Source organism: Thalassophryne amazonica, chromosome 18 (assembly GCF_902500255.1).
Source record: "Thalassophryne amazonica chromosome 18, fThaAma1.1, whole genome shotgun sequence".
NCBI lineage: Eukaryota > Metazoa > Chordata > Actinopteri > Batrachoidiformes > Batrachoididae > Thalassophryne > Thalassophryne amazonica.
Window position 1 is genome coordinate 51,557,354 of NC_047120.1, and position 19,768 is coordinate 51,577,121.

Here is a 19,768-nt window from a genome sequence, read left to right on the forward strand (position 1 = left end):
CAGAATCAAATTTATTGCCAAGTAAGTTCTCACATACAAGGAATTTGATCTGGTGTCATTGGTGCATAGACAACTAGAAGCACTCAGAGAGTGCAAACCTCCGCCAAGGCCATGGGGTCACTGACGCCATAACATCTACACGCCGTGGAATCATTGAACCTAAAAAAGTCTAACAATGATGTTTGCTCAGTAGTAAAAAAAGTTTCATCTGCTGTGACTGGATAGCATGTATCCTTAACGCTTGACATCACAGTTTATTGCAACTTGCACCTTTCCCAGAAGCTACTGCCATCTGAGCACTGTTATTGATATTGCATGTGCTTATAGACAATAACAAGAGACAAAATTCAATTTATTATTCAACTAAACTGCAAACATATGAATTTTTTAACATTTATGAAACACTTCTCTAAACAAGGCCATAGGGTCACTGACCCTAAAAAGATTCCCTCCTTGGCACAGTGATCTATTTCTTTTTGTGTCTTTCTCTAAAATTGTATATAATAATCATTAGATTATTAATATATAAACAAAAATAAATTTAAGAAATATTACACTTTGAAAGCAAATGCACCCGAACGTGATGACAGCTGCAACTGCTTAATGCTAACTTTTAACATTGAAAATGCCATAGACATGCTAATGCGTTAGCATCGGGATCCGGATCGTGATCCGGATCACCACTAAAATTTAATCACTTGTTCCTCTTGTCATTTCCAACCACTCCACAAAATTTCATCAAAATCTGTTCAAAACTTTTTGAGTTATCCTGCAGACAGACAAACAAACGCGACTGAAAACATAACCTCCTTGGCGGAGGTAACAATAAAAAGAAAAGGAAAAAATACTTCTGTAAGACGTAATCCGTACATAAACAACAATAAAAAGAAAAGTACGTAGGTGTTTTCTGAGCCCAGCAAAAAAAAAGAAAATATAATCATTGGTTAATCTATTCCATGGTGACATGTTGAAGTACTTGCCTTGCATGTGCACAGTACACCAAAACATTAATAGATTTTTATTTTATTTATTAGCCATGTTAAAATTTCTCTCACAAATGGTCCAAAATAGTATTTGGCCTACTCAATTTGAAGAAAGAACAAATAATAATGATTTTAAAAAGACATTCTTGTCCACCTGTTGCTTCATACAAGATTTAAGAAAAACTACATTAGCAAGTACTACAGTAGTTAAATGCACTCTGGGTAAATAGCGAGGTAGTCAGTTGATGTAACATAGTTTATTCAGTTTAAAGACAGAGAAAATAGCACATTAACTTTGTACCCTGCTGCTTCAAACTGTATTCCTCATACGTCCACTAACAGTAACCAGTCTTTAGTGAACTGCTCATTGGCTAACTAGCTATCTAGCGAGGCAGTTGATGTCACATTATAACTAAAGATTAGAGAAAGGCTAGCAAAAGAATATGTTGTTTGAACAATTAGCTTGTGGACTAACAAGGAGGCTAACAGTTGATATATGTAACAGTTAAATCAGTAGTTTGAGTTAGACGACAGAACACACAAAACATTAGCTTCTAGGTCTCCATGTTTAATTTAGCTTGTGTGCACAAAGCTTATAAATGACGTTCCTCATTCTGACTTCCCATTCCTGAGGTAAGACAAGCAACACATTCAATTCAACAAACAAATAATGCCTAGTGATCACTACTATTTCAACAACATGCTAATCTGTTGTGCATGTTAATGCACAGACAGCCCCTAAGCTTCCAGCAATTGGTGTCTGACATTGAACTGGCACTAACTAATCCTTGATGGCATTCCTGAGGGTCATGTTGAACATGGAGAATGTTTTATTTCACTACTTTTCTGGCACTAGTCCTTGACGGTATTCCTGGGGGTCAGGAGCATGTGCTGGTGCCACATTTTGCGGCAACTACCACACTATGGAGCTGCCTTCAATCATGGATGGCAGCCACCCAGGCAGAGAACTAGTATATATCTCCATCACTTTAAAGCAACCATCTGCCATCTGCCATCACCAGATGGCTCATCAGCATCCCCTTGGCCTTTTACATTTGCTGGGTTCGTCAACACCAAGGCACCTGCATGTTAAATTATGCCCAGAGAAGCACCCAACATGACCAAAATGTTATAGCTGGCATTTTCCCACAATGCACCACCACACCAGTCCCAAGAACATCCAGCCATCCAGTCCCTACATCACAGGTTAACATCCAAATGTCATAGCCACACAGTAAGACAGGAAGCACATTAAGCATATTCTTAATTCATAATTGGGAATATTCTTAATTCATAATTGGGATTTGGTTGTTCAAGTGGAACTGTTAAAAGTGTTTTTCACTGCTCAGCTACAACACTCCAGGCTTATCTAGCCTCAAGGACAAATTGCCCACTGTTTACCTCCAGAGGAATTTATTCAGGCCTTGGTGAGATTATTCGGCTCCGATTCTTATCTCAACCCACAAAGACAATAAACTGCTTACACATGGACTGAAGGCATGCTCCTGCTTTTCCCTTTACCTCCCTTCCTGCACCCCTGCGGCAGGCCCCCGTTCTCCCAAGCTGCGCAGGCGGCGCGACTCCAGTTGCAGCACCTAGCCACACACTCACATGCCTCAATTTGGAAAACGGACTGTTTCAGTATTAGTGCACGATAAACAATGTCAAATGTAATATGTGTTGTCTTAATTCTGATGTGTGCCCATTATTACGGTAAACAGTAATAATTTGGATTAATTGCTGTTTGTCTGTGGAATGAGAGTGTGGAAATCTCATGGTTGTAATGACAATGATAATAAAGCTATCCATCCATCCATGAACAATACAAATTTTGACCTTGTTCTCGGACAATGGTATCGGTATGGACAAACACTTCTTTCCCAGGGACCACATGACTCTATAACCTCTTCCCATGTTCCTCAGCCTCAAAGGCTGAGGACTCAGAGGCATGAAGGTCACTGCCAAGATAAGTTAGTCTCACTGCAACTTCGACACTTCCACCACATAATAACATGTCTGATAGCTGAGACCAGGATGCCATAATAAGCCTGGATCTTACTCTTGTTCCAAGACCATCACAAAGCCAATACTTCAACTCCTTCCTCATTTCTCAAGAGCTGCACTCAGGGTATCCATTGATTCAGCAACATCATCTGTGAAATCAAGGTCAGTAAGCCTCTCTTTGCCAAAAAAAAAAAAAAGGCACCTGGGCCACTGATCTCCACACCCTACTCAAGACCCAGTCTATGCAAGCCGGAACACAGTAGCAGCCAGAATACAGTCCTGATGAATGACAGACTTCACTTGAAGAAGTTAGCAGTCCCAGTATCTGTATGTAGGCCAGATACGATGTCCTCAAGTTGTTGTCGATCTGTGAATTTCAGGACCAAATCAAGTGATTTCAGAAAATCACCATCAGCTGCAATGAAGCAGTGCTGATAATTACATTGCATCCATTTAGCATCACAGAGCTCGGATACAGTCCAGATTGACATCTTTGGTGCAAAGCAGATGGTTTCGGCTGAGTGTCAAGTAAATGGGAGTAAGCAGACACCTTTCCAGACATAAGTGCAAGTGTATACCAAACAGTCTATGTGTCATACATACCCTGTAGTTGTTGCCGTCTAGTCAGCCACTCTGTTTATGTCAGAGTGGGACTGGAATGACTCTCCTTTATTGTCAGTCTGCAGGGATGATACCTGTCTCTCAGATTGAAGCCACAATCGCTTGCAATGGCAATATACAGCATTTCCACCCACCTGGAGGGGTTCAGCTCCAATAGTGTAGTTTCAGTTTGACAAGACAAAAGAAAAAGAATGATAATGATTCAGTCATATATTATACAAATAATGAATGGTTATGAGTTCAATGGTATGAATATGAAAGAAAGGAATGAATGGTACATTCCAGCTTTCACCAAATTAAATATTCGTTCCATTGAAAGAATGTAAAAACCTTCATTATTTGTTTTATGTAACGGCTAAAAATAGATCCTTCTCATTTGATATTTTATTAATTTATAAAACAACAGAAAAGGGACTTACATTTTGTTGTTCCACTGTGCTTAACATTCCACTGAAACTTTAAATTGGAGTCTAAAATGTGCGACAGTGTAGTCCGTGATGCTGTGCACTGACTTTGTGTACTTCAGAAATTTGTACAGCTTTTCATCCTAACATGTCTTCATATCTCCAGACGGCTTATAGCATAGTGGATTTGTGGGTTTTTCTGTGTGTGTGTGTGTGTGTGTGTGTGTGTGTGTGTGTGTGTGTGTGTGTGTGTGTGTGTGTGTGTGTGTGTGTGTGTTAGGGTGGTCCATAAAAATGGTCCAATTTTTTTTTCAAAAAACTTCAAGTCTCACCCTCTAAATTTGTTGTACCTAACATAAAAACACATCATGTACAAATTCATAAAACTCTAATAATTTTTACAGGTAGCACACAGCCCTTAAAGATTTTGCTCGCAATAACTTTGTCATATAGTATGGTCATTTCCAGATATTTCCAAATTATTTCTGTCCGTTTAATATTGATATGTCAGGACAGAAATTATGGCAATACATTGGAAAATCAAATCTTTTCATATCCATAAAATAGGTAAACACTAAAACATGAATTGTGAGATGCAGTTCTTCTCGTACATGTATCATGCTCCTACAATACCTACATACTGGGGTAGTGAAGATTTTGTGACAATCAACATTGCATTTTCATTTTATTGATGAATACTGTTTCATTATTGATAAATTTAAATAAGTCTATGCTTTATATATTTCCACATATATTTTGATCTAGCTCCAAACAATAATATTCTTTATGCCTTGCAGTACTTAATATTCAAAAATGTATGAATCAGCACAAGAACCAATTATACAGCTGTGTAACATAAGAGAAACATCCTTTACATGATAATGATATTTAAGTTGCTTGCATCATGACCAAGACTTGCTGCCGTTTCAGTCAGAATATAGGTGGCACTTCTGTCTGTTGTTTTGGTCCTATCCAATGCTGCTTCAAGTCCTGGTGTTACAACAGCTTTAATTTTACTGGCTTTTTATGGCACTGGCATAACAATTCTTCATCTGGACTTTCTGTGTTCTCTTCACTCTGGCTGGAGACAGTGTCAGGTAGTGAGACATTAGATGGTCCAGGCTCCTCCAGTTTCTCTTTGTATTTTGCTCTGCAGCTTTTCTTTTTCTGCTCTTTGTTCTTTGGCAGTTTGTATTTATCTATGCCTGCCATGCATCCCCTTCTACCTTTCTCTCGCTGAGCAAGTAGGAACTGTCTGTCATCTTCAAACTTTATCATTGTTAGGACATCCTGATGTGCCATGTCAAACAAGTCCTCCAAAGATTCACAAAACACTGTTTCATCTTTCTTCTGCTTGTCTGTATTGCGATTCTTGGTCTTTTTCAATGTTTTCCATTTTCCGAACACCTTTTCTAACTTTGTGATCAGATGCTGCTTTGCCCTCAGTGGGATTCTAGCTCTCTCCCAAAAAGGAATTGCCATGTCTATAGAGGTCACAGCAGCATCATGGACAGTTTTCTTCAAATCAGTGTGTTTGAAGAAAAATACCTTGAATATTTGCCCATTTGAGGGCAATTTGTTTCCCTTTATTTCAGTTGGTGGAACCAATAAGGTATACAAATGTTCTACTTCTAGTAGCTGACATGTTTTACTGACGTTTCCAGTTAATGGTTAAGCATGTTAAGTCAGCAAGTGTCTCTTTTTACATTTATCTCATGTTAGATTCACCATCACCAAAGATCTGAAAGAAAAGAAGCTGCGAATTGAAGCAAAATTTTCAGCTTGTAGCCTAAAATAACATTTTTGAAAGTATGTTGTTTGTGAGAAATATTTAAACCCAGGTATAGTTTTAAATTGAATATAAAATTATAATTTAGTTACACTCAGGTGGTTAACTTCTATCCTCTTTATAAGTGATGTGATTAGATACTGGATAATGGATAACCTATTGCACGGGCACTCGGGCAGCGATAACTGATATATTTACAACCTTCAGCTATGATGTGCTACCTCTAAATATTAATGTATGACAAAAATATTTGGCAGGTTTTCTTTTTTCCCAAATGAAGGGGTGAGAGTAATGAATTTCCAACTTTTATTTTTTTGAACCACCCTAGTGTGTGTGTGTGTTAGAAGAATTAGCAGTGTCAATAGCTCCTTCAAATTGTCACCCACCAGCAAAACAAACCCCGCTATGTTTAGCTAAACGCCGCCCCTGGTAGTGTGAGTGTGCGCAGTGCAATAGCACATTTCATATAGCACCAAAATTGCACGCTAAGAAAGAACTATTGCACGGTCAGTGAAATACAACAGTGAATGGTATGAATAATCCATGTCATGTGACATACAAGCCAACAATCAAATGACAAGGATGCACTCAGCTGTTATACTGTATAAATTATGATGAAGACGATTTTCTCGAGTGTTTAATCCTCATGGCATCATGTGTATTTGTTTTCTGCTCCATCTCTATGGCAGCCATTGAAGTCATCAAGGTAAAAGCAATTAACCAAAGTAACTGGCATACTTTTGTGACCTTTCATTAACTGCCTTACAGCATCCTTGGGGACGTTAGAGTTTGACCTGCTGTATGAGAGCGCTACCAACTCCTTACATTGCACAGTCCTGCGAGGAAAGGTAAGCACAGCGTTAGATTCACCAAACACTGTTTCTGTCGCAAAGAGAACCAATTCCATCACCTCCTTTGAACATCAAGGCCTAAAACACCTTCAGTCTCACAATGTTAAACATATTTTCGTATAGTTTCTTCCGCCTTTCTTTAAATCATATTTAAACGGTATATGTCCCAAGATAACCACAATATTTCATGTAAATGAGTTGGTGAGTAATTCTTCCAACAACGGAACAAAAACAGATCCTGGTGAAAAGTCATTGTCAATGTCAGAGATAATTAATAATGTATACGCGAATAGATGAGGCCCTATTTGCAACTGGGAGCAATCACACTCAATCAAAATGAAAATGTGACAGTTTAAATGCAGACATGCACCTTGAGCATGAAGAAAAAAACTTGCAAATGAATGTTGGGATTCTTATCCTAGTCAGCCTTGAGTTTTTCATACAGACTGTCAAGCCTTCTGATATGCAGCTATCTGTCAAATTAAACCTCCATTTCTATCCTTTATTCTATTTGAAAATGAACCTCTCACCTCTCCCGGGCTTTTAACAATTTATTATCAGCACTAATGGTTTGCACAGTATACCTCACCCTCATTTTCTCTTTGTCTCTAAGGGTCTGAAACCGATGGATTTCAACGGTCTGGCTGATCCTTATGTCAAACTGCATCTACTGCCAGGAGCCTGCAAGGTATAAACCTATTAATTCAACATTGGTCACTGCAGTATTAAGCAAAAGGATTTTTATTACACTGCTGACTGGGCCTAGAGTGCATTAATTGTAGCTCTAATTTTAAGGGTGTGACACCACTGGGGTTATCTGCAGAAACACAAAATGCCATGTTTTGGCAAAGCTCTGAGTTACCAAATTGTCCTTTATTTTTTATGCTCACTGGTGAGAAAAGTACTGAAAATCTATACTCAAGTACATAGGCGTAGGAGGTGGGGTCTATTTGGGGGGGTGACACCAAATTTGCCCCAATTTCAGAAACCCGCATGACTCTTTAAATTACCATATATTTATATACCCATATTTATATTTATACTGGTGACCAAATAGCAGTTTGATTGTTTACATTAATTGTGAAAATAAGTCTGACATTTTAGGTCATTCTATTCTGTATTCAGAGTCTACATGGCCCATGCCCAAATTTCCCAGCCCATCTGCCCGAATTTGAGCATTTTGCCGAGCCCAGGGGGGCGGTTGCCCCCCCTGCCCCCCACCTCCTATGCCTATGCTCAAATACCAAGTTTCAAGTTCAAGTTTCACTTTATTTATCCTTAAAAAGGAAATTTAGTGTGCAACAGTATGTCCAAAACACATGAAAATTCAGTAAGGTATATCTTCTATTATACATACCAATTCTAAGGTAGAACTCTACTAGTGTATACTAAAGTATATCTACACTCAACAAAAATATAAACGCAACACTTTTGGTTTTGCTCCCATTTTGTATGAGATGAACTCAAAGATCTAAAACTTTTTCCACATACACAATATCACCATTTCCCTCAAATATTGTTCACAAACAAGTCTAAATCTGTGATAGTGAGCACTTCTCCTTTGCTGAGATAATCCATCCCACCTCACAGGTGTGCCATATCAAGATGCTGATTAGACACCATGATTAGTGCACAGGTGTGCCTTAGACTGCCCACAATAAACTGACTGGTTTGTGAACAATATTTGAGAGAAATGGTGATATTGTGTATGTGGAAAAAAGTTTTAGATCTTGAGTTCATCTCATACATTATATTTTTGTTGAGTGTAAATATCTAAAAAAAGAAGAGTAGAGCCACTTAGGTGTCTGGTCTTGAGAACCAGGAATGGTAGGTTTAAAAGGTTTTTTGACCCATGGACAGCATGTATATAAGTGATATTTACACATTCAGGGTAGTAAACAACATATACAAGAAATATAGTTACTATATAATATTATAGGAGTAAGCGACTAAACCTAAGTATTCATACAGGAGAAGATTGTAGTATACATCTACCTAGTCTGTAGACTTGTTGTAAAACTAAATTATACCTAGTAGGCTAAGGTATAAATCTGGTTATGTTATTATAGAAACAGAAGCTATGATGTAATATGTTTTAGGTATCTATCTATTATGATAATGTTATTTCTTAATAACATTTACATTTACTCTGATGGACTACCCAGCAGTGGGGAATAAGTTTCATTACAGTAGAAGTCTTTCAGAAAGCGCTGTAACTAGGTTTAAGGATATGATTCCTTCTTTATGTTCTCCAATGCCATATACCAACACAGGGCAGAGTAGCTACCTAAACTCTGTGAGTGAGATAGATTATCTCGTCAATAGTTTTACATCCTCATTGAGGACAACTTTGGATGCTGTAGCTCCTCTGAAAAAGAGAGCCTTAAATCAGAAGTGCCTGACTCCGTGGTATAACTCACAAACTCGCAGCTTAAAGCAGATAACCCGTAATTTGGAGAGGAAATGGTGTCTCACTAATTTAGAAGATCTTCACTTAGCCTGGAAAAAGAGTCTGTTGCTCTATAAAAAAGCCCTCCGTAAAGCTAGGACATCTTACTACTCATCACTTATTGAAGAAAATAAGACAACCCCAGGTTTTTTTCAGCACTGTAGCCAGGCTGACAAAGAGTCAGAGCTCTATTGAGCCGAGAAAAAATTACTCATAACCATCCCAAAGACATATCGTATCTTTGCTGCTTTCAGTGATGCCGGTATTTGGTTAGACTCTTTCTCTCTGATTGTTCTGTCTGAGTTATTTTCATTAGTTACTTCCTCCAAACCATCAACATGTCTATTAGACCCCATTTCTACCAGGCTGCTCAAGGAAGCCCTACCATTAATTAATGCTTCGATCTTAAATATGATCAATCTATCTTTATTAGTTGGCTATGTACCACAGGCTTTTAAGGTGGCAGCAATTAAAACCATTACTTAAAAAGCCATCACTTGACCCAGCTATCTTAGCTAATTATAGGCCAATCTCCAGCCTTCCTTTTCTCTCAAAAATTCTTGAAAGGTAGTTGTAAAACAGCTAACTGGTCATCTGCAGAGGAATGGTCTATTTGAAGAGTTTCAGTCAGGTTTTAGAATTCATCATAGTACAGAAACAGCATTAGTGAAGGTTACAAATGATCTTCTTTTGGCCTCAGACAGTGGACTCATCTCTGTGCTTGTCCTGTTAGACCTCAGTGCTGCTTTTGATACTGTTGACCATAAAATTTTATTACAGAGATTAGAGCATGCCATAGGTATTAAAGGCACTGTGCTGCAGTGATTTGAATCATATGTATCTAATAGATTACAATTTGTTCATGTAAATGGGGAATCTTCTTCACAGACTAAGGTTAATTATGGAGTTCCACAAGGTTCTGTGCTAGGACCAATTTTATTCACTTTATACATGCTTCCCTTAGGCAGTATTATTAGACAGCATTGCTTAAATTTTCATTGTTACGCAGATGATACCCAGCTTTATCTATTCATGAAGCCAGAGGACACACACCAATTAGCTAAACTGCAGGATTATCTTACAGACATAAAGACATGGATGACCTCTAATTTCCTGCTTTTAAACTCAGATAAACTGAAGTTATTGTACTTGGCCGCACAAATCTTAGAAACATGGTGTCTAACCAGATCCTTACTCTGGATGGCATTACCCTGACCTCTAGTAATACTGTGAGAAATCTTGGAGTCATTTTTGATCAGGATATGTCCTTCAATGCGCATATTAAGCAAATATGTAGGACTGCTTTTTGCATTGCGCAATATCTCTAAAATTAGAAAGGTCTTGTCCTCAGAGTGATGCTGAAACACTAATTCATGCATTTATTTCCTCTAGGCTGGACTATTGTAATTCATTATTATCAGGTTGTCCTAAAAGTTCCCTGAAAAGCCTTCAGTTAATTCAAAATGCTGCAGCTAGAGTACTGACGGGGACTAGAAGGAGAGAGCATATTTCACCCATATTGGCCTCTCTTCATTGGCTTCCTGTTAATTCTAGAATAGAATTTAAAATTCTTCTTCTTACTTATAAGGTTTTGAATAATCAGGTCCCATCTTATCTTAGGGACCTCATAGTACCATATCACCCCAATAGAGCGCTTCGTTCTCAGACTGCAGGCTTACTTGTAGTTCCTAGGGTTTTTAAGAGTAGAATGGGAGGCAGAGCCTTTAGCTTTCAGGCTCCTCTCCTGTGGAACCAGCTCCCAATTCGGATCAGGGAGACAGACACCCTCTCTACTTTTAAGATTAGGCTTAAAACTTTCCTTTTTGCTAAAGCTTATAGTTAGGGCTGGATCGGGTGACCCTGAACCATCCCTTAGTTATGCTGCTATAGACTTAGACTGCTGGGGGGTTCCCATGATGCACTGAGTGTTTCTTTCTCTTTTTGCTCTGTATGCACCACTGCATTTAATCATTAGTGATTGATCTCTGCTCCCCTCCACAGCATGTCTTTTTCCTGGTTCTCTCCCTCAGCCCCAACCAGTCCCAGCAGAAGACTGCCCCTCCCTGAGCCTGGTTCTGCTGGAGGTTTCTTCCTGTTAATAGGGAGTTTTTCCTTCCCACTGTCGCCAAGTGCTTGCTCACAGGGGGTCGTTTTGACCATTGGGGTTTTTCCGTAATTATTGTATGGCTTTGCCTTACAATATAAAGCGCCTTGGGGCAACTGTTTGTTGTGATTTGGCGCTATATAAATAAAATTGATTTGATTTGATCTAAAGTTCACCCTGCTAGTTTACTATAGGAAGACAAAATCTATACTCTACATGCTTTCTAATGGAAAACCCCAAACTTAGATACTATCTGTTGATATCTATTAAAGAACCTATAAACTGAAGAACCATTAAAAATCCACACCATGTAAAATAAAAGTGTAAATCACGAAAGTAAGCTAACTATAGCTAGATGAGCTACTGTTAATTTAGCCGTTAATAAGCCAACTGTATCTTGCTAGCCAACAAAGCTAAACAAAAATGGTAACTGGTGTATAAAGTACAATAGCGTCGCTTCACCCTACAATAACGGTATTAACAACAAATATAACAACAAACAATAACAACAAATGTGTTTAACATTAGCTTCCCAAACTTGTACAACATGTACAAAAAACATGTACAACAGAGCATCATCACCAGATGCCCATAGCAATTGTACCACACAATGCAAGACACTCAACAATAAAAACACTCCTTCCCCAAAAACCAATGACAAAAGCCAATGAACAATACACAACTAAAAACTGTCATCATAAACATGGACAGGAATAAAAAATAAATAGTACAATATTTAAAAATCCTGTAAAAAGTTTTAAAAAGTAAGTTCAATGTATTCAAATTCCTGATAGCCACAGGAATAAAATAATCTCTGACACGGCTAGTCCTTAGCGTAGGTAGACTAAAATGGCGGCCATACGGGAGCAAATTAAACTCCCCAAAGAGTGGGTGCCCAGGTTAATTCAAAATCTGGTTAGTCTTTCCTCTCACCTGTTTATCATAAATATGTTGTAGCTGTGGTAGCGGTACCCCAACAACTTTAGATGCCATGTTTACCAGCTTTATTAGCTTATGTTTGCTGATCATCGGAAGACAAAATATCACCATTACTGCCATAAAAAAAATGACTCAAGTAAAAGTTTGAAAAACCTCCTTAAGTAAAAGTAAAAAAATGGCCGAGTTAATAAGTTACTTTCTTCAACCCTGCATCTGGGTTGCCTTCTCATGGATGTCTCATGGGAATCCTAAAACATCTCGCCTATGTTAAGCGCAGACTCATGTACATTGACTGACTCAGGTTTGGACTACTGTATAACCACTCCAGCAAGGTAAAAATCGATATGCACTTCATCACGAAATGATGTGCTGCACAAATGCACAATCGGAGGTGATCACAACCATAAAGATTAGGTAGCTCAGTAGTTAAGGAGGTGGCCTGCCAATATGTAGCCCTGGGTTTGAATCCCACTCATGCTACCTGTCTATTTCCTTGGAGCCTGCATTGTCAGTCCACTCAGCTGTGAACGGGAGCCAGCCTTGGCTGAGAAAATAACCAGTGCTGGATGCCTTGCAGTGACTTTGTTGTGATCTGGCACTACATAAATAAACTAAATTGAATTGGACTGGGGTTCCATCCAGGTGGCAGGTGGAGCGCAGACTCTCATTCACTTCACACCGCGGAATCCGGAGACAAGCATCAGCACCAACGGGCGTCAGGGCCTGTATAGGACCTATGTCTTCTACAATTATAAATGACACACTTGATACCTGGCAAATAAATGACTTGGACAGTTGGCATAGTTCATCTCGTATCTAATTCACAAAGCTAACTTTTTTTTGTTAGCAGATTAGCTTTTTGGCTCACTCTAAAAACCATTAGCAGACCAGTTAGCTTCCATTACATTTAGTTGTGCTAACTTCAACTCAGCTAACATTTTTTGATCAAATTTAACAGCCAAAAATATTTATAAACCCTCAAATCATATGTTTGCTCCTGTTGGAGCTTATACACTAATCAAATAAGTGAAATGAAAACATTGCGCAAAAAGCAAACAACATGACCTTGAGGAGGTTGGAGCAGGAGGTCAACCCAGACTAAATTCATTAATTCATTAGTAAAATGATTTTGAATGTCTATTTTTATTTCTTAGTATTTCTTATTGACTTAGATTAATCACTCTTTGGTGATTAAACTGTATGTTGAATGTAAACTTCTGTTTAATTTCATTCATTTATTTAATTATTTATGCATATCTTAATCTTAACCATCATCTCATGTTGGGATTCTAAACCTTTTTGGGAACCTGAATGTTCATGCCATAACACATTAAAATGTCAGCCCTTTCTGTTTTTCAGGGTTTTAGAGCTGGCTAATCCACTAAATTAGCAGATTAGGAGTAATCAAAGCTAACTTTTAGCTAGCATCTCCTCACCCTTTATAAAGTATCAGTCTGCTTTCACTTGAGCCCTAAATTGAGCCTTCAACATGCTCACAGAGGTTGGAAGTTAAGTTTTTAAAGTAAAGAGTACAGTGTTTCTAGGGAGGTGCAGCAGCTTCATTGTGTCACTATTATTTATTTATTTATTTTAAAGATACTGAAATAAAAACTGTGTTCAGAAGTGGCCAGGGATTGTTGCCAGATGCTTCTTGTTGTACGATCTTCTATCAACGCGATTGCATCAGTCCAAAAACAGGTGGTGCTTCTCTTTCATTCTCGGCAAGTGTTGCATGCTCCTCCCTGGATTTGTAGCAGACTGGTTGTAATAAAGGCATTATAGCAAGTGTACTTAAGAAAACAGTAGAATATACTTCCTCAGAAAATTACTCGAGTCAGATTAGAAATCCAGTTTTTAAAAAAGGAACCCAAAAAGTGTTCATTTCCCAAAAAAAACCAAAACCCTCTTTTATATATATATATATATATATATATATATATATGATATAAAAACTAGTGTGTTTCTTGTAATGCATTACTTCCCACCTCTGCTTCTGCTGTGTTGCACAGGCCAATAAACTGAAGACTAAGATTGTGCGAAACTCCCTGAACCCTGTGTGGAACGAGACGCTCACCTACTACGGAATCACAGAGGAGGACATGTCACGCAAAACACTCCGGTAAGTTTTTAATAGTTTTTAAAGATTTTAATAGACACGGCCATTCTTTTTCTGTCTCTCCATTTCTTCATCCACATCACAAACTTCATTCTTGCTTACAATGAGTTTCTTATCTCAAGCACAGAGGCGTTCACTCTGTTTGTCTAGTCAGTCTAGTCTTTTTTGATCCTTGTCTCTCTCTCTTTGTTTCTCCATCTTTCTCCACCGATCAGTTTATCTCCTTCTGTCACCTCACCTCCATTATACTCCATCTTCACCTCTGTAAAAGGGAGCTGCTGTCCAGTAGTATCGGGAAAGATCTCCCCTCACTCCTAAAATGATCCCCTTTGCTTTGGCTTTCTTTCCTGACTCTCTGTCGCCAAGTTGCATTGACGTATTGAGGCCAGAAGAACCGCGGGGTGTTTTACATTCATTGACCCCCCCCCTCTAGAGGTGACAAAAGCTGTAAATTGTATCTGCCTGTGACTAAAACCTTGTTTTGCAAGGGTGGGAGTCGGATTTAAATAGGATCAGCAGCCGATCTGTCAGGGAAAATTAGAGCACCTGGCCTATGACACTGTGTTAATTCAGCAGCAGCATTTGGAGATCAGGAGAAACACATACACATGTTGGTGTAATGGACTCGTACTAGACTTGTGTAGATATTTTAATCAATACAATAATTTTTAAAAGAACAATGAATAAACCACGAGGTTTAACAGAAAACGTACACCTTCCAGTAGTTCTGCCTTGTTCTACAGAGTTGGTATATGAGTATTTAAATCAGTTCAGTGTCAGTTGCCAACAGTTGAGCAAAACTCTGTCTTGATCAATACTCAAAAAAACCCAACATGGGTGTCTGTTACATGAACCTAAGTCTAACAAGTTTTCTGGTTGAACACATTCAAATCATGTAGTTTTGACATAGCATAAAATTGAACTTGCTCAGTGAACAAAATAAAATTATGGAAAGTATTTCCATCCAAGTAAAATGAGTTGACTTAGCAAGAAACAATTTTGCTGAGTAACCTAAATGTAAATTTGTTGGGTCAACATGATGAATTTATGTTACTGTTACTTAATTACCATGGTTCAGGCCAACTGGGTAAATGTAGACCCAACCAATTTACATTTAGGTCTACATCCAGTTGGCCTAAACCATGGTAATTAAGTAACAGTAACGCGAATTCATCATGTTGACCCAACAAATTTACATTTAGGTTACTCAGCAAAATTGTTTCCTGCTAAGTCAACTCATTTGACTTGGGTGGAAATACTTTGCATAATTTTATTATGTTCAGTGAGAAAGTTATTTTTTTGAGTGCAACAATGGGCAGAATAACAGGATTTACCATGGCTAAGAGCTAACTTGGGACATGTTGTCCACACATGGATCATATGAAGTGGAGGATTTGACTCGACTAGAATTGTCCTGCTCCGTCAGCAACAAGCCGAAGGATCGCAGAGGTCCTGAGCCCTGTCAGTTTGAATTTCTGCCCGCGTTTGCCTCTGGATCCTGCGGCTGCAGCTGATTATATGGACTCTGCTTTCAATGAACTGAATATTCCTCCTCCGGGTCATCATGGACACACAACTTTCAGCAACAGTGAGACATGTAAAGTCAAGTCTGGAGCAAACATATAACAATACAATAAAAATACCATAAAAATCCTGGCCAAAAGACAGAATTTTCCACTTTTCCTATCCTTGTTGGTTCAGAACAGAAAGGATCCACAAAAAATGACTTTGTTAGAAAGGACACACTACTGACTTTGTCTTGACTAAAAATAAACTGCAACTATTAATTTTTCTTTCAGATAAATGTGTAAAAAACATAAAATATGCATCTGCAAACACAAACACTGAGAAATACTGAGACTGTTCAACATTAGAATTTAAATCTTGTGATTGCCGTAGCAATTCGTACATTGCTTATCTGTTTTTACATGCATTTGTATATATGTGTGTTCCTTGGAAAACTATTGAACTGATTGTCATGAAAATTAGGGGAAACTTTGCCACCATCTTGGCAGAGTTTAAAATTAATTTGGCAATGGATTGAAAAAGCGGCACAGCTGGCATTTCAAAATAGGCTGGTTTATTAAAACACGGATTTGTTTATTGTAAAAAATTTGATCCCCTTGATAGGTTTTATTTCACTAGATCTCTTGGGACTACCTGAAAACAGTTTGTAAAATTGATTTTAGTGTCCAAAAGCAAAGAAAAAGCCATTAGAATTTAGGAAGGTATTTGAAATTAGGTTAAACGATTTTTTAACTAAACATCATATCCTTAGCGAGCAGCAATACGGTTTTAGAAAGAATCGCACTACTTCGTTGGCTGTGATGGATTTCGTTGAACAAATTACCAACGCGATTGAAAATAAGCAATATACTGTTGGGTTTGTTTTTTTTTTTTGGATTTACAGAAAGCATTTGATACTATAGATCATACCTTGCTATTGGACAAATTACAGAAGTATGGTATCAGGGGATTGGCACATGACTGGATAGCGAGCTACTTAGACAGTAGGTATCAGTGTGTCCACTTTGGTGGGACAAATTCTGAGTTTTTGAAGATTACTTGTGGGGTGCCCCAGGATTCAGTCCTTGGGCCACTGTTGTTCCTTTTGTATATTAATGATATATGTTTGGTTTCTAAGTATGTAAGTTGTATTTTATTTGCGGGCGATACAACTGTGTTTTGTAGTGGGGATCATTTGGGACAGCTCCTGGACAAGATGGAGAACGAATTACATAAATTTAAAAAATTGTTTGATTTAAATAAATTATTGCTCCATTTTGGTAAAACTAAGTGTATGATATTTGGGAATAAGACCAGGAATTTAAGCAAAAAACTATTACTACATGATATTGAAATTGTAACAGATACAAAATTTCTTGGTGTTCATATTGATGATAGATTAAGCTGGAAAACACATATTAACTATGTTAAAACTAAAATGTCAAAAGCCACTGCAATTCTGCACAAAGCCCAGGACTTCCTCACCCAACATGCATTGACCACTTTATATCATGCATTACTTGTTCCATATATGACATATTGCGTCGAGGTTTGGGGAAATACATACAGAACTAATACTAAACCAGTTTTTCTGTTGCAAAAGAAAGCCATAAGAATTATCACTAATAAACCATATCAAGAGCCAACAAATTCATTATTTGCTTGTCTGCAAATTTTAAAATTCTGGGACTTGGTTGATTATATTACAATACAGATTATGTATAAATTTAAAAATAAGCTTTTGCCTCTACATGATCAGAATCTGTTTAAAATGAGAGACTCCAGCTACAGTTTGAGAGGAACATTATTATTTGAGAAATTGAAGATCCGTACTACTGTTAAAAGTCATTGTGTTTCCATCAGGGGTGTTAATATTTGGAATAATTGTCCTGATAATATTAAAATACTTGGTACATTGGTTTATTCCTCAGAATTGAGTGAGTCCATATTTTTTTCCTCTGCTTGGTCTAAAAAAGTAACCGTTACTGACTGTCACAATCTTTTTTTCTTGATTTCTTATAGTGTTTCTTAAAGCCAGAAAGTTGCCATTTGAAATGACTTTAGTTTGGTGTCATGTCTGTGATCTGCTTTTTTTCTACAAAATTAAACAATTGAGGAGTGTGTGCTGAGAAGGTGGAGGGATATTTTGAAGAGTTGATGAATAAAGAAATGAGCGAGAGAAAGGCTGGATGATGTAGTGAGAGTAAATCAGGACAGTAAAAGAGATTAGCAAGGAAGAAGTGAGGCTGCTATGAAGAGGATGAAGAGTGGAAAGGCCAGTTTGGTCCAGATGACATTCCAATGGAGGCATGGAAATGTCTAGAGAGATGGCAGTAGAGTTTCTACCAGATTGTTTAATAATCCTGGAAAGTGAGAGGATGCCTGAGGAGTGGAGACGAAGTGTGCTGGTCTATTTTCAAGAACAAGGGTGATGTGCAAGAGCTGCAGTAACTACGATCATAAAGCTGATCAGCCACAGCATGAAGTTATGGAAGAGTAGTTAGAAGCTAGGCTTAGAAAACAGGTGAAGATCTGTGAGCAGCATATGTTTCATGCCGAGAAGAGCACTACAGATGCAATGTTTGCTCTGGAGATACTGTTGGAAAAGTACAGAGAAGGACAGAAAGAGTTACATTGTGTATTTGTGGACTTAGAAAAAGCTTATGATAGGGTGCCAGAGAAGAGTTGTGCATTGTATTGAGAAGTCTGGAGTGGCAGAGAAGCATGTTAGGGTAGTGCAGGACATGTACAAGAATAGTGTGACAGCGGTGAGATGTGCAGTCGGAATGACAGACTCATTCAAGGTGGAGGTGGGATTACACCAAGGATCAGCTCTGAGTCCTTTCTTGTTTGCAGTGGTGATGGACAGGTTGACAGATGAGATCAGACAGGAGTTCCCATGGGACTATGATGTTTCAGATGACATTGTGATCTGTAGTGAAAGTAGAGAGCAAGTTGAGTCTAGTCTGGAGAAGTGGAGATATGCTTTGGAGAGAGGGGAATGAAAGTCAGTAGAAAGCAAGACTGAGTACATGTGTGTGAATGAGAGGGAGCCCAATGGAATAGTGCAGTTACAAGGAGTAGAAGTGGTGAAAGTAGATGAGTTTAAATATTTGGGGTCAACTGTTCAAAGTAATGGAGAGTGTGGTAGAGAAGTGAAGAAGAGAGTGCAGGCAGGGTGGAGTGGGTGGAGAAAGGTGGCAGGAGTGATTTGTGACCGAAGAATATCAGCAAGAGTGAAGGGGAAAGTTTACAAAACAGTAGTGAGACCAGCTATGTGTATGGTTTAGAGACAGTGGCACTAACAAAAAGACAGGAGGCAGAGCTGGAGGTGGCAGAGCTGAAGATGTTGAGATTCTCTTTGGGAGTGCCAAGAAATGGACAAGATTAGGAATGAACATATCAGAGGGACAGCTCAGGTGGGACTGGTTTGGAGACAAAGTCAGAGAGGCGAGATTGAGATGGTTTGGACATGTGCAGAGGAGGGACCAGGGTATATAGGGAGAAGATGCTGAGGATGGAGCCACCAGGCAGGAGGAGAAAGAGGGAGACCAAAGAGGAGGTTCATGGATGTGCTGAGAGAGGACATGCAGGTGGTTAGTGTGACAGAGGAAGATACAGAGGACAGGGTGAGATGGAAACGATTGATCTGCTGTGGCAACCCCTAACGGGAACAGCCGAAAGACGAAGAAGAAGATTTTTAATGGTATAAGGGGAGGGTGCTTATAATCTTTGCTTCTGCCTTCACCCTTTCGGCCACACGGGTTTTTGCACGTTGTTTCTTTTATGTTTTGTTATTGCCTTTGTTGTTGCTCAGTTGTGTGCCGGATAAATAAATAAATTCAATTCAATTCAGAATTAACATCAAGATCCCAACCAACACCAAGGTTTACTGGGTTCTTCTTCTGGATTGATTATTCCCCAATTGTTCATGGAGGTTGGTTAATGAAAAAAAACCCCTCTTTTGAGTAATTACACAAATTAATTCTGAGTGTTGGCTCT

At 38.4% G+C, this 19,768-nt stretch overlaps 1 protein-coding gene across 1 annotated transcript in view; it reads left to right on the forward strand.

The window, feature by feature from the left end:
- LOC117531047 (double C2-like domain-containing protein alpha) overlaps positions 1–19,768 on the forward strand; it is a 76,367-nt gene that overhangs the window by 11,597 nt on the left and 45,002 nt on the right. The window contains exons 3-5 of the mRNA XM_034194055.1: positions 6,570–6,649; positions 7,266–7,340; positions 14,154–14,263. Coding sequence (XP_034049946.1) covers positions 6,570–6,649; positions 7,266–7,340; positions 14,154–14,263 — 265 coding nt within the window. The remainder of the gene's footprint in view (positions 1–6,569; positions 6,650–7,265; positions 7,341–14,153; positions 14,264–19,768) is intronic.